Here is a 25,646-nt window from a genome sequence, read left to right as displayed (position 1 = left end):
CCATGTGTAGGACCATCCACAGTTTGAATAAGGTCGAAGGATGACAGTAGACATTTGAAATCAGTGGCCAGCTGATCAGACGGACAACAAACATCCCCACAGATTAAAAGCTGTTCATATTTAGAAGCCACCTCTGCTATGAACTCAGAGAACTCCTGAATAAAGTTCTTGTTGTATTTAGGTGGACGGTAGACCACAGCACATAAAACTGGACAAGATAATTCCACTGTGAACAACTGTACTTCAAAACAGGAATAATTATTTACATGCAATGGTTTGCAAGTGAAATTATCCTTAAAAACTGTGGCGACTCCGCCCCCTCGACCTGACATTCGCGGTGTGCTGAGGAAAGAGCAGCGAGGGGGGAGGAGCTCAGTGAATGCGCTGTCGTCACCGGGTTTAATCCACGTTTCCGTCAACAAAAGGAAATCCAGCACGTGTGTTGAGAAGAAATCATTCAGGATAAACGTTTTATTTGTTAAAGACCGCACATTGGAGTGTGGTCAGTTTGCTTGGAACTACGAGCAACAGGGCGGAGATTTCCCTGCGCAGAGCCTCCTGTGCAGATGCTGACACGCGCGTGCGGCTGGGATGTGTGTAGCCGGCATCTGGAACAGCTGATCAGAGCCAGCTGACCTCCGAGGAACACCGCACGATGAAGCCGTCATATTCCCTGGGAAACCGCAGCAGGTGACGACGATCATACTTCGACGACTGCGTCATGTAGGCTCTCAGTCGAACAAGGACGCCGCTTCGTTTCCCCCGCTTTCTGTGGCGACGTTTGCGGGGCGGAGGAACAGGTAGACGCCGCAGGTAGCGGGGCACAGACGCCAGGAACGGTGGAAGCGTCTTTGATTGTCCACTACAGTCACAGATCGTTGGCTTTTTCACTAAATCACTAAAGTCTAGGAGGGCCTGGCGATCATACACCAGCAGCGGTGACACATTATTAACAAAATGTGAAATTAAGAGTAGCAGGAGCAAAACATGGAGCAGAGGTAGACGGCCTGCCATACACAGTGGCGCCATCTTGGATCCCATCAGACCAAAACGTCAGAATGGACATTTACTTACCGAACTGGTTAAAACAAGTTAACGGGCAGGAAAACTGTCTGTGGAAAATGTTCTGCTGCTTCACCGATAAATAAACGAACAGTTATTATATCAGAATTAATCCAAACGAGGAGAGCAGAGTCTCTGCTGCCTCCTCCATAGAACCTGTCAATCATTGCAGACCGGACTGTCAGTTAAGTAACCACGCCCCCTGGTTTCGCAAAACTTTAACGCTCTATAAAAAATTCAATATTGATTAATTTTAAGATCTGCCACCCGATCTCTCATTTGGACCATGAAAACTAGCAAAAAAAAAATACAGTCTATGCACCGTACTCTGTTTGGCTCCACACTTGCTGATGACCACTTCCGGTCTCAGAAAATGAAAAAACGGACCTTTGTTCATTTCTGTCTCTTACTGATTTTACTTTTTTGTTATTTTAAATATAACGTAAAAATCAAAGCATTTTTAAAATTTCGTATATCCCTTTTTGATCATGAAAAGGAAAAACGCCTTGTATTTCAATTTTAATTTTTGTATTTTAAAACGAAAATCAATTAATCACTCGTTTTTTTTGTTTTTTCGGAACGGAAAATCCAACTGCCAAAATATACACGGACCCTGAAGGCATGCGTCTACATTTTTCCACTCGCAGGCTTCAGTCTTAGAGTTTGTCTTTCTCCGGTTGGGTAAATGGCGGCTTCGGGGACAGACAGGTGCTCTCCATCTTGTGGACCCAGAGGGGGTTTGGCATAAGACAAATGGGTTTGGGAGAGTGGCCCCGCCCCGTTCCACCTGGCTCATCTCATATGGCGTCGCAGTGATGTTGTGTCGTGGGATTTGTAGTGTTACCACGAATCCCAGTCGACCCGAGCACACAGCAACTCATTACTCACCACAAAACAGCACTGAGACTCTGGAGCTGAAGTAGACAAGTTTATTAATGATAATAATGAGGATGATGAGGATGATGATAATATTAATAATTAGTCATAATTATAATAACGTTAATGTCATAATAAATAGAACTCTTCATCTGAAGCACATAAAGAGAAGCATACAGAAAGAGAAAAAACAAAAACACAAAGTTCAGAGTACAGAGCCAGAGGAGGGGGCAGGGACTTCTAGAGACATTTTTTTAACTTTTCGATATATCCATTTAATTTTTTAACATTTTAAAACTTTATTTAACTGGAACATTTACAAAAAGGAGAAAGAGATAGATTTTAAAAAATCCTTATAAATAAATTTTGTCATTATTAGAACAAAATACAAGATTTCGGGGAGTCAGAGGGTTTTTGTTTGTTTTTTTTTTCTTTTTCTTCTTTTTCCCCCTGAAAGGACATTTGGGGGAGAAAGGGAGGAGGTAAGGAAAGGTGAGGGTTATTATGTACAGAACACCAGGAATACAAAAGGGGCCAGTCGACTCACATACTAGAAGGCTTGGTGGGGAGGAGTGTGGGAGTTGGGAGGGTGCCCTATGGGGGTGGGTATGTTGGAGTCGGGGGGGGAAGCGGGGGACTCTCAGAGGGGACATCCTGCTAGTATCACAGCTCAAGCAGTTGTGCTCAGGAAGATCAGGACCAGTTCATTATACTGAAGGCATCTGAAGGAAGGAAGGGAGGGTCACTTTAACCCCGCCCCCCCGCTCCATCCCACTGCAGAGGTGCAGGCTGGAGTTTTATAATTTTTTATAATTTTTTTTTTTTTAAAGGCAGAGTTCCTCTGGATGCAGATGTAAACTATAATGCACCAGCTAGTAGGGACAAACAGCCACAGTTATTTTTATTTTTTTTAAAAAGCACCTAAAAATAACAAAGTCAACAATTTTCTTACACCAAACTTGACCACTGATGCTGATGCGGCTACCAACACTACGAACAACTACTGAGATCATTTAAAACGTAGTCAATATTTCATATATTCATAGCTGATCATAAGTCTGTGATTAAGCCACAGAAAATTCTAAGGCAATAAAATTTTCTTTTTTTTTTTTTGTTTTTATATTCAACTACAGCTCCCATGAGGCTTAGTGAGTGAAGCACTATCAAAGGGAGGTGCGTTCATGAGAGCTGTGGTTGTTAAATGAAAAAATAGGACAAAATACCTTCATGCACTGAAAGCTAGTAGAACAGGAGTGAACCTGTAAGCAGGATGAGAGTGTGTGACTATTTATTACCACACATATGTGAAAAGAAACGCCTGGGAGCTGTGTTTTCTCTTTCCTCCCGCCCTCTTTCTTTTCTTTTTTTGTAGTTAAGATCTTCCACCCCCGGTTAACCAAAAGAAATCCAAAGCAAGTGATCAAAGTACTAATTACTGCAGCTTGAGCTTTAATGTGGCCAGATGGCATTTTTATCACATTGTTTTCAGTGTCTACCAAACACCTATGTGCTATAAAGCTGTATACACATTTAAACAAATAAGAGCAAATGATGCACTTGGTATTATCTTACATGTTTAGAGTTGTACATCGCTGTTTTAACTGTGAAGTGCTGGAGAACTGCAGATGAAAATGAGCTTTAAGCTAGCTACACTACAATATTTAAAATGATGACATTGCACACAGTCCCTTACTGCTATTTTTAATACTACTACGGCTAATAATAATAATAGAAACAATGTAAAATAACTACTTATTTTAAACACTGCAAGTTACAACTTGCCAACCGTTGGCTTCTGTTTTAAAAATAGTCAACAATGTCAGTTTGCACAAACTAAAGCCTAATACCTGACATGCATGTCTGCATCACAGTCCCATAGAAATGCTACGTATTCACCTTTGACATCAAACACATTAAAAATGAGCAGAGATGCAGCTCAAATCTCATGAACAGACCAAAACCAAACATATCCTTAGCGCAAGTGCTGCATGTCGCACCAAAACCTGATGTGTCTTTGTGCATCATAGCTCCATACATCAGTAGCCACACGGTTGCACTTCCATTATTACAACAACCACACCCTGTAGTTTGTTTTGACTCAGTTCCACATACAAACACTCTCTAGAGCACCAAATATGGATTAATCCGCCGCTGAACAGTCGTTGTGAAATGCATTTAGGTTTGAGTAATGCTCGCTAAAAACTACAGATGCCAGCTGCTTCCCTTTTTAAATACTTATGTCTCCACTAGGAACCAACAGACACAGTCAGATGTCGGGAAGCGGCAAGACAAACTCTCACATTGTTGGTTTTTGTCTTTTCATGAGATTTGTTGACAAAATTAAAATACACCATAATACCAGCCCTATCCTTTCAGATTTGATCAGCTAGCAGCTAACTAGAATAAAGATAACAGTGCTTTCTCTCCAAAATGTGCCTATCACAAGTGACATCAAGTGTTTTTGTTGCAAAATGCATAGATAATTCAGTGGACAAAATCTGACCACGTGACCAAACCTTAATGTTCACAAACCAAAAAGAAAACAAACAAAAACTGTGGCTCTTTATCTCTGCCGATTAAATCGACCTTTAGAGAAGCTCTGCCTCCCGTGAAGTTACCACCGAAGTAAAACTCCAACCTGCTCCTGAGTTGTTTCTGACCCACCACAAGTCTGTAGTCGTGTAAGTAGGCCAGATGAATCATGTGACTCTCAGAAACAAACCTACAGGTATGAAGATGCTAAGCCTGAATATGATCGCTGCATGGGAGAACAAATGACCGACTTTACCCCAATTAGACTTCACAACAGTTAGTTGCCATGATATAGATACTCTTTGTAATATATGAAAAGCTGTCTACAGATGAACAGAGGTCGCGTGGGTAGGAGCCCTGATTCAGAACAAGTATATTTTTTTTTAACCTGAAATAAGATGAAGTTAATCAAGAAGTGTGAGGTGAGATTTACTGTACAGGATATTAACAGTACACACTGTAGTTTTGTACAGGAAGTCAGGAGCTTTACCGAGTCTTACCTTCTTAGAATAATTCACACAAAACCACTACTAACTTAGTAGTGTACCCTGAACTCTCAAACAAAGTTGTGCTTCACCCGAACCTGCTTGCCTCTGATGAAAAAGAAAAGTTTCTTCTCAGGGCCAGCAGGTTATTTCCAATATGCAATAAAACTGCCCGCCCACCAGGGTCAGCATGAGAACAGCGGTTCATAAACCGAGGCTGCTGCAGGAAGCTAGGAGCCGGGCTTCATCAGCAAGGCTCGTTATATTAGCAGAGAAGCGAGCTCTTCCTCGGCAGTGATGAGTGAATAAAATCTGGGTCACGTCAATACACATCCGGGCTCCGCCATCATCACTGAGTCCCGCTGTCTCCTGATCAAAGAGCACTGAGACTGTGTTCAAATCATACTTTGGTTCAAGTAAGAAAAGAAAAATCAATATTCATAAACTTTTTATCTGACACCCACAACACCTTGCACTAATTAGCAAGTCTTTGCAGCTCCAATGAACGGGCCAGAATTACTGCGAATGTGATTCTGTTCCCGTAGCGTCTGTCGGCTAAAAGTAGGATGTGATGTTTTGCTCTGAATGGGGCAGAAATGTTTGTATGTGTGTGTAATTTGCTGTTAATGTGTGAGTATTTGCTCAGTGTGTGTGTGTTTGTGTGGTAAAAGGTGGGTTTTGGGGGGAAGATCAGTTCACACTATCACCATCACACTTTCAATCATAAAACACATGATCACATGTTACAGTAAATATCAGGGACATATTTAGTTGGAGGGGGGTCTGGTATCTATGCTTGGGGGCCAGAGGCTTTCCTGCCCACCCCCTCTATTCCCTGACATCACCACAGCCCATATAATAGATATGTATATATATTTATATACAGAAAAAGAATACATACTTATTGGACACCCTAGACATTAAAGTACATTCAAAAACTGAACCAACATTCTTGATTAAACACGTTTACAGTGACTCTCCTGATATAAAGAATTAAGGTTTCGCTTCCACCAAATTAAAACTTTTTTTCCTGTTTAAAAGTTTTCAGTGCTGCAAAAGAAAACTAAAAAAAATAAGAATAAACACACAAAAAATATTCTCAGAATACATTGACAAAAAAACTGACATATTTCAGCCCTCGTTCCTTGATACCGTTGGATGGGCACTACTGTATTTCTATAATGTTTTATCTAGCGACATAGTCTATATGCCTCAGGCTTGTGTTTTGGTTATGCACCTGCTGATGTAGTACAATGGGATTATTCGATTATAATTCAATTTGTTACATGGACGTTGATGAGTTATTCTCGTCAGGTGGAAACGTGCATCCTTGGAAGTTGTATGCACCTTATCATCACATTGGTCTGATAGTTTGTCCGTTGGTGCAGTGACACAAAGGCTTGGGCTCGGAGTCTGGCAGGTGAGTTAAGTCGGCGACTTCTGCGCCATTTTCTCTAACTAGTCCTCAGTCAGTGACCTCTGCTGGGACGTGGAGAGGGGCAGACGGGGAGGCTCGGCTTTTTATACCGTCTCACCGTCCCGCCGTGGTTCACCCCCCCCACTCCCCAACGCTGTAAACCAGTGATGCTGCCCATTGGGGAGGGCGGGGATGCCCAATGGTGCTGCCAGAAGTAAGTGACATCACGACAGTATCCACGGGGGACGCTGCTAACAGTAGGCGCTGGAGGCCAGTGACACCGCAACACGGAGGAAAGAGCGTAATCACCGGCCCAAGAAGGAAGGAAGGAAGGAAGGTAGTAAGTCAGGAGGTCGGGGAGGTTGGAAGGAAGAAGGCGGAGTAGTGAGACCAGAAGGTTGACCTTTGACTCCACCCACAGGAAGTACAGCGTAGAAAGTGCTTCTGCCTGGATGCCGAGCTCTCCCTGCCACCTTTCTGTTAGTTTTTTGTCTTGTTTTTTCTTTTTTCTTTTTTTTTTTTACACGACCTCGGCGACAGAGCGGTGTGCCATAGAGAGAGGAGGGGGAGCTCCTCCCTCCTCCTTCCTGCATACCACAGAATCAGCATCAAGGGCCAACTGTTCATCTCCCTTACCAAAAAACATAAAAACAGATTTGTACATATATACTGCTTTATACACTTTTTTTTTTTTTTTTACCATTGTAAATCACAAAAGTATAGAAAAATAAAATGTTTTATAATAACGGGACACTTTTCCTTCTCTCTCTGTCTTTTTTCTACTCGGCAAAAAGGTGGTCCCTGGTGGAAACTGGCTCACTCCGTCTGTCAAGTTTGTGGCTGGTTTGACACCGCTGCCGCGGCGCCACTTCGTACGCCTCCCGTCTTCCTTCGCCAGCCTCAGTAGGGGGACTCCTTCTCGTCGTCTTGTGTTATTTTCTTAAAGCTAGTTCTCCTCTCTTCGTTGTTTTCATCTGTGATGTCCATCAATACTGAGTACAGCTCTTCATTTTGTATTTACTGGAAACAGGGGAGAGAAATGGGGAGAATAGTAAATATGCAGAATGTTATGTTTCTGATACATATTGAGAGGTGCTATGAAAAGTCAGTGTGGAGCAGTTCAGTGCAAGTTTATTTTTCTCTGAATAAGTTTTTAGGGGTGAGCATCTAGCTCTAGAAAGTATAGGCTTGAAAATAAGTAAACATATGAGATAATGTATGGAATAAACAACACACTTTCTTTGAAATCCCCCCACCCCAATACTTTTTTCTTCTATGCAGTGTACACTGTTATAAGGAGGAAAAGTTCATAGCGACAGAGTCAAAAACACCCGAAAGGAAACAATGTTTAAAACCCAACTGCAGGAAGTTTGAGTGCAGAGACACAACAGCTTCATTCAGCTTTCATCCCGCTCTCGTAATGTGGCATAAAAGAAGCGGGAGCAGAGGCCTTACGCCTGCCAAAACTAGTGCTACTGCTCTCCCCAGAATAAAGATCAGAGTGAGCTGTAATCATACGAGTGGAGATCAGCAGTTTGGCAGTGCAAAGTGAAAAGTCTCAGTGTAATGGGGCTGGATGGCAGCGGAGGAAAGAGGGGCGGGGCGTGTGGGTGTTGGGGGCAGGCGAGGCAAGGCAAGTGTCCCAGGACCCTCGTCATGACAGATGCTCACTAATTCGGAGTGATCTTCAGCAGCTCCATGGAGCTTCTGATGAAAAAATAAGTAAATGAAAGAAGATGAGGCTTTAATTTCAAAACGGCTTTGTAGTGCGTTACTCCGCGCGCCCAACTTCCAATCCAGAGAGACAAACAGTCAAACATGTGGCGTCCTCAATCAGCGTCCACCATGCCTCCTCCTCCTCCTCTTCCATCCCTTCTTCTCAAAATGGAACCGGCCCTTAGCTTTTCCACATCCTCTATCTCTTCTCTACCTCAGATTTACTGAGCACTCGCAAGGGACCCGCCATACAAAAATATCCACATGCAGTCTTACAGCTCAGTGGGGAGGGAACACAATAGCGCTGAAGCTACATATAGTCCTTGATGTCAGACAGCCTAGAACTGAAAGTACTATATTAATCACCCATGGACGTGAAGGATTCAGGAGAGGGTTAGTTCAGGTATTAGAGCCAGTGCCTCTTTCACTCACAGTTTGTGAAGTCTACTTAGACCTACAAATTCTGAGCCATGCAGAGGCCTTCGGATTTATTTACACAGATATATTTCTGAGGCATCTGCAGCCACCACAGTACAGTAGAGGTGACAGAAACGTAGTTTGTGGTGCTCATGGAAGTTCAATTTTGAAATCCCCCAGCCTTCTAAATCACTAACTTTGATTACATAGTACAGCTACCCTTACATCTGCATGCAGTATGCATACAGTTCGCACATATTCTTTCATCATGAAATAATGCCTACAACTTTGACCATCATGTGCATACGTGTGTCGCAGTCTGTGGTGTAAAATGACCTGTTATCTGTCTGTGTGCTTTCCTGGGCTAATGCTTGTTGATAGACCGATATATGTGATGAGGTTTATAGATAAGAGTGCTGAGTAAAGCATTGTGGCTTAGAAAGTGTAAGATGCGACCAGATTTAGTAGGACATCCTTGCCATACTGTATTTGGGAGATTCTCGAATGGTAGTATGCAATATGGTAGTATGTGATTTGGAGTGCACCTCTTGTCTTTCCAGAAGTGATGTCCAAATATGATGGCTGTCAGAATTCACACACTTTAGCCAAATATGGCGACTATTTTGTTTCCACTTCTTCAGTGATGTTAGCTAATTTCTGTCTGGATTTCTGCATCATTTTATCATACTATACTATGACGTTTTGTGACAGTTTGGTAGGGCTGGACCCCCCTGCCCCCCGTGTCGGACGTTACGAACCAAGCGAATATTCGGATATTTGTCATTAATCGGGGCCAAATATCCGGAGCCCAGAAATAGATTTTCGGGCATATACTACATACTACACTGTAACGTGTTTCTACCATTTCGGATCATATACTAAACTATGATGTTGTTGTCACGTTAACAGGACAAATTAATTACGACATTTTTTTTAACATTTCGAACCACATACTAAACTATGTTGTTTTTCTGCCATTTTGAACGACATGCGATATTTTGGATGACATGCTGTATGATGACATTTTTGTCAAATTTCAGACGCCATACTAAACTATAGCATTGTTGTGACATTTCAGGCCACATGTTGTACAATTTCCTGCCATTTTGGATGACATACTGTATTATGACATCACTTCGCAGCAGAACTGAACGGTTCTGCTAATCCTTTGTTCCCACAGTCATCAGGCACTGTAACATCTACTAAACTCTGACTTTTTTGTGCCATTTTGGATGACATGCTAAACTATGACATTTTTGATGACATACTAACCTATGATGTTTTAGTGCTATTTTGAATGACACATTAAACTTGACGTTTTTGTGACATTTTGGACCGCACACTAAACTATGATTTTTTTGTGCCATTCTGGATGACATAGTATACTATGATGTTTTTGACACATTTTGTCCTACATATTATACTATAACATAACTATAATATTTAGTGACTTTTTTTTATGACATACTAAAGTATGACATTTTTAGGACATTTTGGACCATATGCTCAACTATGATGTTTTTGTGCCATTTTGGATGACACACTAAACTGTGACACTTTTGACACTTTTTTTAAATTTCAGACCACATACTGAACTATGACACTTTTAGGACATTTTGGACCACATAAAATACTATGACATTTTTGTCGCATTTTGGACCTCATCCTCTACTATGATGCTTTTGTGTCATTGTTGTAGAGAAGATACATGTGACATTTTGGACGACATACTAAACTCGTATGTCTTCACGCCATTTTTTCACACCACTGTTTTTTATTAAAGCAGCTTGTTGAGACAGATGTTATCCATGTATTTGATCCTGCCAATAAAGCACTTGACTGATTGTTCAACCAGTGGAATAGCTGGAGATGCAAGCAAAGTTTTAAAAAATCATTCTCTGAGTTTGTCAATGCATAGGCAATGTTGTACATCCAATTTGTATAACAGTATACTGCCAGAATGTTAGATTGGTCAGCGTTTGGTTGTGCTTCCAAATAAGGTATGCTTGTCAAAGCGGTAGTTCTGTTTTCATTTACTTATGATAGGTTGAACTGCATTAAGGTCTATTTGTACCTATCTGTATGGTCAGATACCACAAAGGTTTTTTTTAAAGAAACAAATAATGTGCACATATTAAAAGAATAAAGTTTAAAAAAAAAAGTAAAATCAGGGTATGATAGAAATCCCTCAAATTGAAAGCAACAACATCCATATGTGACGGCAGACATAATGTTCTTATAACTGCTTTATTCTGACACTCAGAAAACAATCAGAGGTTACTTATATGTCACATATTGACAACAAAAATAATTGATGAATAAAGAAAAGGATCATAATAGTATACTTTTACCTATGAAATTAACCCAAAAGAAAATTACTTTACACCTTTCAGACAATATATTCTCATTATAGAAATTACATAGAATTCAAGAACAAGTTCAGTTGAATTGAAAATACACAGATAACCCCACTTCATATAGGAATACATATAAAACAGTTACTCAGAGAATCGCGATATAGTGTGTGTGTATATATATATACATTTAAATGTATTTACAAGTACCGTAACTTTTTTGCTTGGTTTCCTTTTGTACAAATATTTTAGGTGGATTAATAAATTCACCTGTCAGCTTATCAGGGCTTTGCAAATACTTGTAAATATAAATGATGGATGAAGAGTACTTTTCTGCTGATATGTAAACCGTATCTCAATACTACTATTAATAAGTACAAACAAATGTTTGGATCAAATAGAGGTCTGATTGCATATCAAGCTGGTTGTGGAATACAACAAAAGCAAACGAAACCCAAAAATTTCAAAGTGTTTCTATTATAAATTCACAAACGTTTGACTTACTATAAGCATAACTAAACTGCTCAGACCTCTACAATACTGACTGCAAGTTATTAATATGATATATCTTTAACATTTAAGCCTTGATAAGCTGACATTGATGCAGTTAAACAATGTTAAGTTTTTATTTTTCTGTAAACTGTAGACAAACCCGTGCAGACTGACAGGAGCAATCAAAATGACAATACTCAGACTTGTCCCAGTAATAACATGACAGTAGGGGGAAGTGTTAGAAAAATTAAAAAGCATGAATCCCTGATGGACCCTCATAGTGAGATGTCTGTGCCTTCACAAACATACTTCCATTTTCTCTTAATTGCATCGCAGATGCTAATGCTTTACAGTGTTATTATCTGAAGCAAACGATCACATTATCAGACTCTGACTATACAGAATTCAAAAACAAGTCTATTCAAGCAGTATGAATCACGTCAGTAGGATAATCTGGTAATACCAAAATCTCAGTTTCAATTATTCAAGTTAATTTGAAACTAGCAAATTTCATTACTTATGTTCATGATTTAAATGGCAGACCAGGTTTTCCTTTTTTCTTGCACTTTTTAATATGGCGTTCTGCATTGTAACTTGAGCATGACTTTGCTCTTTTGTACTTACAGTTTACAGTATATATTATATTTTAAACAAGTGGTCTTTGACATCCCTTTAAAAAATAATATTGTTCCAGCTTGATGTGATATGCTTTTAATTTTGGAGCACAAATTATGAATTCAAGAGCCAAAACGAATAATTAATATTAGTTTTGTACCATTTGATGTTTAAAGTGGTAATTCAGATTAGTGCATGAATGCTTGATGGATGACTTGAATGATTTACAGTCAGTCCTGCCATTAATTCTACCATCATGTTTGAGATTATAGTTTGTGGCTATGTTGTAGTGGACTGAATTATGTTGTAAGATATTTTCTTACATTCAAAATGTCTCAAGTAAAAGTATTTAACTATAATAGTTCAAATGTATTAAACACATTCATACTCAATGTAAAAATAATGTTGCTCTGTTGGAACTATGTTCTATACAATGACAAAAAAATATTCCTTTTATTTAGGATCTAGAGGGGGACTCTCATTATAAATAAAAACTAAAAGCAACATCTTAACCTGAATTTTAAACTGAACAGGGAGCCAAATGATGTGCCTTTGAATCCAGAGTAATGCAATGTCTCAGTTCAGTTTTCTTTAGAAGATGTGCTGCTGCATTTCAGATCATCTCAAGTTTGTTCAGAGATTACTATGGGAGGCCTGAGAAAAGGGCAATGCAAGTCAAGTCTGCTTAAAGCATGAAGAGAGAAAGAGAAGGGAAAGGTTGCATAAGGGCAACATTTCTGAGATGGTAAAATGCATTTCTAGTGATGTTTCAGACCGCAGCCAAAGAAAACACAGAAGTTCTTTGCATCATGCTTTATGTTCTTCGCTAGCTTTTGTAACTGTAAATGAGGACTAAAATGAATCGGCAATTCTTCAGCACCAGTGATAAGAACCTCAATTTAGTCTCCAAAACTTGGTTGATGCAACAAGACAGTTTATCAGTTTTGTGTTAATACATGAGGAGGAAATCTGTTACCTGAATGTCCTCTACCAGTACAAGCATGAAAATCAATCATCATGCTCTCTTATTGTCTGCAAGTATATACATATATATGTAAGGTGCCCAAAAAATTACCTTGTATTTGTCTCTATCACAATGTGGTGGGTTCTTTAGTAAAAAATAACCATAAAGTAGCACCTTTTTGACATCAAATCATATGATTTCTTCTTGGAAAAGCAAAAGCATTAGCACATGCAACCCCTGCTATTTTAGTTAAGGAGACCAAATGGGCCTCTTTAACTAAAACCCAAAATAGACCATCAATATTTAAAATGAGGAAATGTTCACTGTCTTGTTTGTTTTTTGTTATGAGAATTTTGAGAGTGTGATGTTATTACAGGGACTTGGAGTGAACTCATGTCAACTGCATTCACTCCCTCCATCCTCTCCTCCCTCACACACTCAAACACAGACATTCTTTTTTATATATATATATTATATATATATATATATATATATATATATATATATATATATATATATATATATATATATATATATATATATATATATATATATATATATATATATATATATATATATATCACAGATTCACACACATTCATATCAGAAAGCCAAGAATCTATTTCATTCCAGTCTAGCTTACTACTAGTGGTCACTAACTGAACACCCACACATGTACTCTGCTGCAGAGTTTATATCAGAAACTCCTTCAAATGCTCAAACCAGCTCTCCCATTTGAAAATGGTAAAAATAATATTCAAAGTTAGTTTTTTAGTCTTATAAAAACCCCACATGGTGCGTAGCATACGGACTAGCATATAAAAGGAAGAACAATGCTTATTTACCCACATAAAGATTTTTCTTTGACTCATGAGATAATGGGTTAATTTTCTTTTTTGATATACAACATTATATTATTTTAACATCTTGACTAAACATAACTAGCTGTATATGATACTTTTTTTTAATAAATATGTTACATCTCAGAAAGTATTGAAAAAACATGAACAAATAAAGTGCAACAAACAGATTTCTTTTGAGACCACAAACACTTTTGTGAGTACATATAAATTATATATTATTGGCAATAGCTTTGAGTTGTATTTCCATAGCTGCACTTAAATCTTGACAGCTAACAGTAGCTACATAGAGATTTTATTTTTAAATCCACCTCACGTAGCACAAAGTTGTAACAGAAGCCAATGCAATGACTGTAACTTGACTAAGAGGCGAGCACGTCTGCACTCTACACACATTTACATTGTGTCTCCTAACTCCAGGGTGCTTTTATATAATATCTTCCTGTACTTGTGTGGATACAGTGTAAGATGTGTTATACAGTATATGTCTACATATATATAATACAGTAGTCTTAATAAAGAACAACAGTACAGTCTTATTTTATCATCCTCTCTTAGGGTCTCTGCTTAGATAAAACTCAAAAATCAGCTCTTGTTGAAAGCCGTGTTGCAAAGAGGACAAACCTGCTGGTTGTGTTAGAAATGAAACTGCCCTGCCTGCCGACAAGTAAATAGCACTGTATTGTAATTTGTGAGTTTCAGTTAGCTTATCCTGAGGTAAAACATTTTGTGCAATGGGTAAAAAAAAAAGAAAAAAAGACCAGTGACAAGTAGAAGAAACAGCCCTCTGTCAGGTTCACCCACCTCAGTGCTGTGTGTGAGTGGAAGATGTTTGGTTTTACAGTACATGTTGTGTAGAGATCATCTGCCATGGTGTATTAGTGAAGATACACAGCCATGTCTTCTGCAAATTCATTTTATATGCGACAATTCTGCATTTTAACTGTGCTATTTTGGAGAAACACACACTGCAGAGAAATGGAAATCTTTGCAAACTGTAAAAGAACTTTTTGATTAATGGATTAACCTGTTTACTTATGAAAGTACGGAGAAAAACCCCTCTTTATTATGAGTTCCCAGAGCCAAAGCTGACATCTTCAAATTGCCTCAAAAATCAGAGGTTCAACTTACCTTGAATAAAAAACATAAAAAGCAGTCAAGCCTCTGTTGTTTTCTATGAACAGAGTATTTTAAAAGTCGATATCGCTGTTAATCGTTTTCATTTAACTGTGGGAAGCCAAAATCATGGTTAATATTTGATTAACTAACATATGGGCATATGGGTTCTGTAAAGTGTCTTGAGACAATTTGACCTGTAATTGGCGCTATATAAATAAAATTAAATTGAACTGTGCAGCTCTACAGGCTACAGTCCCTAAACATGATTTTACACAGTTTCTCCCAATGTCTTGCAGGACTACAAGCTCGTCAACCAATTCTGCTCCTCCATTCTTCTAAACTAATACTCAAAACAGCAACAGCATCACCACCTGTACCTACAACACAGATGCAATACTGCTAAAAACAAAAACATACAGAACACAGGCACAACTATAATCTTACTATCTTTGCTGACTTTTAAAACAGATTATTCTGTATTATTTGTGACTAGCTACTTACAGAACTATTGAGCCTATTCAAAGCACTTGTAGAATGTCTTTTGTGATTCTGGACAAGCCTTATAAAGTATTAGAAGAACTGATTTCATCGTCTCAGCTTGAGCTTGGAGAAAAGACATTGACTAGAAAAGGATCTAATAAAAGACGAGTAACCCTTAAAGTAATTTTAGGGAGCTTAAAGCAATGGTTCAGTTAGTCTGTGTTCCCTCGCAATTGGTCCTATGAAAAACTAAAAATAGCACTGAGCACGAGATGTGAACAGAGGCTGCCAGTGGAAAAGGCAAATGCTCATTCCACATATTTACATTCAGCTGTACTTACGAATACGAATTTCTAAGCAACATTTTCCCCAAACGTACCCTATCCAGTGTTACATTTCCCCCTAAACATACCCACCGATGCAGAGTAGCCGCACATAAACGTACTGTTATTTGCAGGAGACTGGGCTGGCACATGAGCATTGTGAGTCCAAGACAGGAATCTGACCTTCATGACCCTTTACTCTGCATGCTGTCGTACCACATAGTACAGCTTGTAAGGCTCCACTGCAAGTGCACAACAGTAGGACACTCCAACGTTTAAAAAAAGAACAAAAAAACCAAACAAAAGCAGTCAGAGCAGTGCCGTCTTTGAACTAAGAATTACCAAGGCATGTAAGTGAGTGCTAAGACTGAGATCTTTATTTCTACATGTTAAATGGAAGATAAAAGTTAGAGAAGTAATTAAACGGGATGGATCAGCGTCAACCTGATTCCTTGTTTGTTGTGTATACATCATAGAAATGCCCCAGTATATTCTTAGTCAGATGACAGCGGCTGCATACACACACCTCTGAGCATGCACCATGCGTGCTGCAGTAGGCTCACATTGGTTATGGTGACACAGCACCCATATACAGCAATCAAGATAATGCACATGTGCATAAAACTTTCCAAAAGAAAACCAAAAGCACAAAAATGAATACAAAACAAGAGCAGACCAATGATGACATCAAAAAGGTTGTTGTAGAAATATCGGCTTGAGAGGGTGTCAGGGGAGGGGCTCAGCATGTGGACCTGGAAGCTTTTAGTTTGATTTAGCTCTCCACCAAGAACCAGGTGTTCGCTTGTTTTGTGTGTGTCTTTTTTTTTTTTTTAAAGATATTTTTTTTGTTTGTTTGTTGGGGTAATGTCTCTGTCTTTTCTCGCTTTTTTTCTTTCTTTTAGTAGGGAGTGAAGCGACTGTACCCTCCTCTGTATAGGCTAGCCTGCAACATCAAAGATGAAAAAGTACCAATCAGTATTCAGGTGACAGCTTTAGTTGGTTTCTCTTTCGCCACAAATTTCCTTCCTTTTAAGTTATTGAGTTTTCGCATTGGAATAAGTGTTTCAATACGGCAGCGTTCATAAGACAGACTCATGGTTTGATATATTTAAGCCAATAACTTTTTGTTGAATGAAACGCCTAATTGTGGAGACTGTGAGTGTGTGTTAGGAACAGGGTCATCAGAATGTAAAGTGGATTGGAGCTTAATTAGTGCAATTCATAGAAAGGAAATAGTTTGATATATAAGAGCAAAAAAGAGCACTTTCTTGGAAAAAACTGTTATAAAAATTCTGGGTAGGGCTTAGCTATTTTATTTAATTACAGTAAGAAATAACTGTAAAATATTGTGAGATTTCTTTTTACTTTTTACCTTTCCTTTTAGGTCCATAACACTATCAGAGATTCAACCAAAGTGGAATAAGTTCAGAGAGGTTTAATCACAGCTCCTTTTCAAGTCTAGCAGAGGTGTCTGCACCTTTCTGGAGGGGCAAACCACCACAGGATATTAGCTCTTAGATTTAGCACCATGCTCAAGATATCTAGGCCAGACACACATAAAGCATGCAAGTGGGCCTATGCATGCACACCTGCACATGCACCCACACACACACACTCAGTCCCTCCTCTCATCTTTCGGTGGCTCTGCCACAATTAGGAATTCAGACAAACTCCAAAGGCTACAGAATGTCTTCAAAGGCTAATTTTGCCTAATTTCGGGGAGCTCCTCTTGCTTGTACAAAACTTTCATCCATATGAGATGCTTCTGTAAGCTGGAAATGAGTAAAGAGATTTTCCAACCTCGACCTCAGAGGAACTAATTATTGTATAGCTTTTAAATGCAAAAATGACTCCTCTCTGCTGGAGAACCATTAATCAAATATGATTAAAGAATTAGGAACCAAACTGGTCTTTTCTCTTTAGCTCAGGAGTTTATTAGATGTTGGCCTCAGCACAGCCTGTCTCCCAGTAACCTCGCCATTTGTTCAACACCACATGAACACACACACACACACACACACACACACACACACACACATTCGCCCTCTCCAGTCTGTGTTAGCTCCCTGAGCTCCCAACACACACAACATTAGCTCTGATATTTTTAGGGGCCAGATCCTGTCTTCTGCTTTCATTGAACGGACGATTAAAGTGTCAGCGAAATGGAAGGAAATTTGGAGGGAAAAGAAGAAAGAATAAAAAACATTCAAGCACATTTTTTAATTAAGTAAATGAAGAGGGAAAAGAAATGTCTTAATTAATGAAAGCTTTTAGCTAGCAGCTGCACCGGGGAACTGTATGCTTTTTTTCTTTTTTTAATGTTGTTGAAAAATCGCATGCATGCCGGAATGGTAAATTTGAGTCATTTCTCAAACAGAGAGCATGCCTCCGATCAAGCTTTTGGGCAGGAGAGGAGGGCGAGACAACTCCCTCCCTCCGTCTTGCTCTCTCTTTTATGTCCCACGGCACACTGCTGCATGCGTTTGATGGTCCTTAATCTCTAGGTTTGGTCTGTGAGCCTGGTCCCATCCCCTCATCATCATAAAACAAAACCAAAGAGAAACTCTCTCTGTTTCAAAAAAGTTGCTCTTTTATTTATCGTCACTTTTCACCTTTGATGTTACAGTAGCTGCAAAAGCTAGCTAAAAACAGACATTAACAATTCAACTTCATCCCTTCAAAGTTTGGTTTGGCTGAATGGAAAAAGAAAGTAAAGATGATCCAACTCACTCAGTAGTGAGCTGAGCGATGTAGAATGAAAAGAAAGCTTGAAAAATGTCTTTGTTGTGTAAACTGCAAAGTTGGATAAAAAACAACACTGCAGTGATCACTCGTTCTCATTTCAGGAGGAACTAATGTCAAATCAATATAGCATAAGGTGAGCTCACATGGCATAACATAAGTATATTGCACTAAATGTCAGTCAATTTCCACATGCCGGGGTTTCCAAATACTGCTCAGCTCCACTAGGGTGTGCCACATAGCACGATAAAAAACTAAATTAATTAATGAATAATAGAGAAATAAAAACCAGTGACCACTACAGTCTCTGGTCTTTATTTTTGGAGAGTGAGTCGTGTGTGCTAGCTTGTGTCATGAATGTTTGAGACAGGGTGCAGACAGAAACAGGCGGTGGTCTCATAGACTTACCATGGTCCCCACACTGTATGTGGCAGCAGGGCCAATTGTGTGGTGATACGGGTCTGCTGTTGCATAGACTCTGCCATAGCTGCACAGCAGGAGACACAGAGAACACAGCCATTGATCTATCATTGACGAGGAGAGCAGAACATTTATGCATGCTTGTTTAATGCTCAACCCCTCAAGTCAACTCTTTCAAGTCTCTAACACAATCAATTATTTTCCTCCTGGCCTCCTGGGCTTCCTGCATTATACAAGGTGGTTCAAAAAGGGGAGTTCAAAGGTTGGTGAATTATACTTGTCTTTTCATTGTCATCTTGATTAGGTGGCTGGAATAGGTAATGAGCAGCGCGAGACAGAAAGAGTAAGATGCAGAGGAGGAGAACACAGTTGGTGCTGGAGGGCTTGGTCTCTCACCCTGTTCTTGTTTACCCAGGCTGCACACTGGGCTCACGCCCCTGTCTTTTCATTGTTGCTGGTTTGGAACTAATCCTTCCAATTTCCTTCTGAGACAGGACAAGATGTGTCTGCCTTATTTATTTATTTATTCGACTTCACATATTCCTCTATTTACTTTCTTTTTTTTTTTTCCCAGTGCTTGCTTGCAAATGAGGGTCTGCACGGAGCAGATAAGGCACACCCAGCCAAGGACTGAGGGCACCAAATCAACCAGGAATAAAAAAGTGGAGAGAGGAAGAAATTCTCCTAAAGGAGACAACAAGACATATAGCATTCATGCCTTTCGCATGAGCTCCATTGAGTTATATAAGATCTAAATATGGCTCGGCCCATTTAAGTCCGGCAGCACCCAAGGTCAGTGAGCAGGACATGAAATCAGAAAGGCTGCCTCGGCTCCTTGGGGAGGAGGCCGGTGCCATGAGATGGTCAGGGGAAGTCTCCGTGGTCCTCTTATCTTCAGTGAGCACCGAACCCCACAGGCCCTCTAAGGCTAATATATCTACAAAATGACTCTCACCAGAGTGGCACTGCTGACGACGGGCAGGTCAAACCACCCTGTGCAATGTCACAGAGCCTCCACAGAGCTGATTGGAAGCCAGCAGGGTCTCTACAATGTGACTGGCTCCTCACAAGGCCTCTTTGATACATCAGACTCACTGGTATGAACTCTGTTTAGTTACTGAAAGAGCTTTGGTAATGCAGCCTGTGAGCACTGTGGGCTTTTCGGATAATAAATATTTCATATTTTACAGGGGTTTCACACGCCTTCCACAATCCTGGTGACCTCTTTTTTATGATTGGCTGACTGCTTCACGGTAAGTCTGATAAGGTATTGCTGAGACAATACCAACAAACCCCTATTGATCCAATGGGCATGACCGCTTATTCAAAAGGAAACAAACAGACATAGCAAAACAAACAACTTGGGGGCGAATTATATTAAATCTCAGAGAAAAGTATAGGCAAGAGAAACGGGAATTAAATCACTCAGAGGGGAAAAAAAAAAGCTGCTGTCCAATTTCTGCTCTCGCCGAGCACGGCTGCTCATAATTCGAGCCGCGCCGAGGCCTGATAAATCTTACATTATCGATATGATCTTCAGGCTCTCAGGCAGGGTGTACGTTATCACAAGTGACATGCTCAATCCTTCCCAGATTAGATTCCCAAACCAGCCCACATCCCGGCTGACAACGGCTTTCAGGGGCCGAAATGAATCAGCGACGCCTCCTCAAACGGAGCACACCTGAACCAGAGTGACATCACTCAGAAGTGATAGAGTTCCTGCTGGTCCATCTCTCCCTCACTCTGTCTCCCTACCTCTCTTCCACAGACCTGAGGCCATTCATAAATACCGCAGTGATATACCCACTCTCCCATCACAAGCAGAGAGTCACGACATATATCACTGCTTTTCTCATCGAGTCCAACAAGGTTAGTCTTCTTTTTTTGTGTGTTCTTTAGCTCCAAGCTAAAAAGAATAAGAATAAGGTGGTTTGCCTAATAGATAAGATAACTCGAGAGAAAAAAAACCTCAGGAAACCTAAAATAACTTCTATAGAATATCATAAAATGCTGGTGAAGCAGCCCTCATTTATCACATATATTCTCCTCTCATCATGTCTGTATTTGGGATGCTTTTTGGTAGGAAAACAGTAATTATTTAAAGTAATTATTTCCAGCAGAAATCTAACTTTCCATCTCCTACACTGTGGTTTGTGACTAAATATATTCAGCAGGTCACTTGGTTTGATGATATGCTCTGATTCAACCAAATTGTAATTGGCTGAGCAATCACTGGTGCTACTTCAATAAGGAGACAAGCACATCAACAGCCTTCCAGGATTAATCCATTATTTTTGGCATCTGTGAACACCCCTGTGTATTTACAATTTTGACCTTAACCAACTTAATGCAAACTTCGAAGTCCAACTTATTTAGCCTTTACTTACTTCTGTGACATGGTGACAGGCAGTCTGTTTCTCCTGCTGTCAAAAATAATGAATTAAAGTGGGGATAGGCTGTATTGTTTTATAGAATCACTGGGAAAAACATACATACTAACCTTTCATCGTATTCATGTGGTTTGAGAGAAAACCAGTGTTCTTCACTCCTCTTGGCTTTGTTTTAAGGTTTGAGAAAATCGAACCCATGATGGGGGACTTTAGCCAATCCTAGGGCTTTTCATACAGTTCAGGTGAGAGAGTATAATCTGTAACAAAGCCCAGCTTGACTATTCTTTCATTATTGTGTGGTGAGTAAGGCTCAAGATGAAGAGGTAGGAGCTGCAGGAGGAAGGCTTTGTTTTCAAATTCTGGCCTTTTTATTTCTTTGTTTTTGGCCTCCTCCAGTTTTCTGCCCACTGCAACTTTTATCCTGAATGGCTTTTCTCCTTATGAAAGTAATATTGGCGATTATCTAACCGATGAGAATTTGGTGGAATGACAGCATATCAACCAACCAGTCGACCTGGACACTGCCGCCCCACTTCAGTCATTAATTGCCACTCTATTATGGTTTTTTGTGTTTCCTTGTGCACTTGAGCAAAACAGTCGCTGAGGAGGCTCTTACTAATGATGGGTTTATTTTAAAATCAGTACAATTCCTTGACAGCAAACTGTCTACGGAAATAAGAAAAAAAATGAAAATAACAAAATGGACCCAAGATATCCGACTAATTAAATGATTCACAGCGGTCTTTGTCTTCAAAGCCACTGTCGTTAAAGTAAGATTCATATATTGATTTCTGATACTCCCCTATTAATATTACATCTTGAACAGCTGGAGCATGCATCATCTTTGCATTCACTAATCTTTGTACAACAAAGTGGCACAAGCTCAATTTCTCGACGCAGCCCATTTACTTAAAAAGAAGAGAGGACTTCTTACCTGTCACTGTAAGCAGCGGTGGTGGTGGGCTGGGCAAATCTGTATGCTGCATAGCCACCCTGTAAAAATACCACAGTATTAATCAATGATTAAGCTCTACCTGCACGCAGAAAGGTTAGATCTCTCAGACACAAGAAAACAACAATACAGACATAGATCTTTAAATTGCCTTAATAGTTAAATGTCACTGCACAGTGTTTTGGTCATCAGCCCACAGCCCCCAACTGCAGGTTCCCTTGGAGACACCAGAGGGTGCTGTTTGATATATGGTGTGTTAGGCAGGTGGTGCCAACAGGGGAATGAATGATGTTCTGAGAGGCAGTACATTTGGGGGAGCGAGTCATTGTCACACTAGAGGCTCATGTGAGTAGCAGCCACGGCATAACAGAGGCCACGTGAGGCAACTCCCCAATTTCAGCCCATTTTTAGATTGAGGAGGCTCCGCTGCTACATTATTGAAGATCCCCTTTTTTCCTTTACACGACCCCCCGGCTCACAAATGAAGTAAGACGGCAGAAGACGGTCGGACCATTGGGGAGTCAGGACCGCTGTATTCATTTGCCAGAGTGGGGAAGGAATTAAAGACCTCATTGTGGAGTGCTGCTATTACTCTCTTTGAAAAATGAAGCTGTTCTCCCACTGTTTTTCTATTAGTGCCAGTGGAGTGTGTGCCCATCTGTGTCCATACGGTGGATAGGTGGCTTTTAATAATGCATGTTTTCATTCATTTTTAAACTCAAGGGGGGAGACGTCCGATGGAGAGCGGTGCCGAGAGGCAACGGTGTGCAATGGTTGCCACGGCCACAACTGCACATGGAATCAGGTCAGGGGCCACGGCGATTGAATACTGCTCCCCTGATTCTCCTCGAGGGTTTTCCACGGGGACAGGAAGTCACAGCACTTGAGGCAGATGACTTCCTGTGGGACGGACATACCTTGGGACTGTGCTGATTACAGCAACAGCCCGAACAAACACGGGCCAATAAATCACTCTCCCACATTGTCAAATCCTGCACACAGCAGTGCAGCACATTTGTTATTTTGTCGTGGAGAGTGTGTATTTGTGCAGTCATGTATGTGTGGACTCGTGTGCGTCTACATGGAGATGCATGTATGCATATGTATTAGTGCATGCAGTCTACGTGGTGTATATTTATATCTGTATGCATGCAGCTTCCCTGTCTGCTAATGCATGAGCAGGTCATATATTTCAAAAAAGGAAGCTTTGACACATCAGCCAGCTGCTTCTGACAGGAAGCCAGTGTCCACTGAATGATTGTATAGGACACTGAGGGCTAAGGGACAGCTCCCTCTTGGTCACTCGAGACCTTCATGCACACTCAGCCAGTCTGAGGCAGTGCAGTGACCATTGCCAAAACTAATGGCAGTAAAGCACTAGGGTCTGCCCTGACGGGTTGAATGATGGAGCAGCCTGGCCAGGCCTTGGTCAAGGGACATCAGTGTGCAGGACTTAGCTGGAGGTGGCTGAAGGAGTGTAAGAGACAAACACCATCACTCAGAGTGCAGCCTGGGTCTCTTCTATGGTGGTGGGTGTCGCTACAATAAAAGCCAGTGAAATACAGTCCTATCATGTGGGCCCATGTGTAAGTCATATATCACTTGGGTTTAGCATTTCATTCCCAGACACTGGTCTTCGTCAGGGTGAAAGTGAGAAGCAACTGTCACTGCTGCCGTGTCCACTGTCATCTCGCTATCTCAGCAGACGGTGGCAGCAAAAAAAAAAAAAAAAAAAAAAAATAGTAGCAGAATCAAAGGGACAAATTACATCCCCCACAAACGTCTGGACTGATGTCAAAGTGGGGCAGCGTGGTAATTTCAGCATTATCTCCACAGCGTCCACGCTTTTTTCTGTCAAGGGCGACGTGCAGCAAGGCCAGCCTCTGATGTGACCCTGCTGCACGGACAGCTCCAGAGGGACGGCTAATCCCTTTATCTGCTGCTCCTCTTATCTCCCACATGGTGATGGCTGGGAGGAACCGGCTCCACGCAGGCCTGCACAGACCCCCTGGGGCAGGCAGGGATATCCCTGCCAAACCCTTTGAGTGAACACAAAACGCTAAACAGGAGAGAGGAGGAAAAAGGTAGCGAGACGAAGAAGGAGGAGGGGGACGACATCTCAAAAACCCAGACAAATCTAAAGGAAGAAATGACCTAACTTGACATGGGACACTGAGTCAGGGTCTGCCTCACTGCCAAAGTCTGAGATCATAGGAAGAGAGGAGGGAGGAGCTGAGGGGGTTTTAAATTTTGTTGTTGGGTTTCTTGGCACAGTAGACAGAGGCCTAATCGACGCCGGCTTGGCAGCGAGGCTGGGTGAAAGCTGGGGGCTGAGGAGATCACGTTTTTCTCTCCAGGGCTGGGCTTCTTGTCTGCCTTACTTCTGTTTCATCTAAGCAGGAAAGAAGACAAGAAAAGCAAACTGTACTTACATAGATCTCTGCACCATAGAAGCCATCTTGGTACACCACCCTGTGAAATTATGGAACAAGAATGGAGAGTTAGTTGATTTGGTCTACATGCTGCCTTTCTGAATCACAGCTCTTGCCATTCTTCCTATATGGCCCCATTTGTGGGTCTATGGGGTCAGCTCTTAGCAGCTTTAGTGCACTGTACCACAAATAATGAATGACACATTAAACTGAACGGTGCAACTGTTTCACATCCCTGTCCAATTTTCTGCTCTGGTAAAATTGTTTGTCTTTCCAGTTGCTGCGGTTGTTGTCAGGAGGGCCGGTGGTGCTGGGGAGAGGAGGGGAGGACAAAAGAAAGCAGTGAAGGAGCTCCGTCACATGACTTCGCTATATAAATCAACCAGCTGCCAACGGTAGCAAAGGGCCCTCGAGTAGGAGGGAGGGGAACGGGGACGTGGGATTTCCAGTCCCAGCTTCAGCGACGAGTCCCTCTGCAGTAAGACGGATCCTGATCTAATCACAGATAGACAGCTATACTGGGCCCTCGGCCGGCCTCCGTCAGACCTCTCCCACGGCCACACAGACCACTGCTGATAAGAGACAAGTGTGAGGCAGGGCTGCACAAAGCCAGGAGATCAGCACAGGACCTGGTCACAGTCCAGTGAGATCTGCCCAGTAATGCAGTTCTCTACAGCTCTTACTGGGGCTCTGTCAGTTCTTGCTTTGTCAACATACAAATATAAGGACAGACAGCGTTAGGGCATGTCGATACACAGTTGAGATTGTATTTGTAGTGGTAGCTGAACGGAAGGTGTACCAAGTGTTAAAAAATGCCGTATATTAGGTGCTCTACTGCAAATATTTGAATTGCTCTACGTACTTTTTAACAAGTAAAAATAACTGCCACTGTAAAGCGCGTGCTGGCAGACGTGATCAAGTTACTGTAATCAGCCATAGTCTGTAGCTAGGCCCAAATTTCAGTTTAACAGTTATCCAAATGTTTGCACTGTGTTTGC

General features: G+C 40.9%; 1 protein-coding gene across 12 annotated transcripts in view; it reads right to left on the bottom strand.

The window, feature by feature from the left end:
- Positions 1 to 1,977: 1,977 nt before the first annotated feature.
- Positions 1,978 to 25,646, bottom strand: part of LOC111562889 (RNA binding protein fox-1 homolog 3-like) — a 530,604-nt gene continuing 506,935 nt past the window's right edge. For 6 of the 12 annotated variants that reach the window (XM_023261666.3, XM_023261665.3, XM_023261668.3 and 3 more), the window contains 4 exons: positions 24,649 to 24,688; positions 22,199 to 22,257; positions 18,863 to 18,941; positions 13,505 to 16,655 (listed from right to left, as the gene is read on the bottom strand). In XM_023261666.3, the coding sequence (XP_023117434.1) occupies positions 16,611 to 16,655; positions 18,863 to 18,941; positions 22,199 to 22,257; positions 24,649 to 24,688 (223 nt within the window). In that variant the 3' untranslated portion in view covers positions 13,505 to 16,610. Of the gene's footprint in view, positions 7,393 to 13,502; positions 16,656 to 18,862; positions 18,942 to 22,198; positions 22,258 to 24,648; positions 24,689 to 25,646 lie in introns of those variants that run through there. The other 6 variants (XM_023261671.3, XM_023261674.3, XM_023261675.3 and 3 more) reach the window with 6 other exon arrangements.

Source organism: Amphiprion ocellaris, chromosome 19 (genome assembly GCF_022539595.1).
Source record: "Amphiprion ocellaris isolate individual 3 ecotype Okinawa chromosome 19, ASM2253959v1, whole genome shotgun sequence".
Taxonomy (NCBI): Eukaryota; Metazoa; Chordata; class Actinopteri; family Pomacentridae; genus Amphiprion; species Amphiprion ocellaris.
Note: the sequence above shows the minus strand (reverse complement) of the source record. Positions and strands in the feature narration are given on the sequence as shown.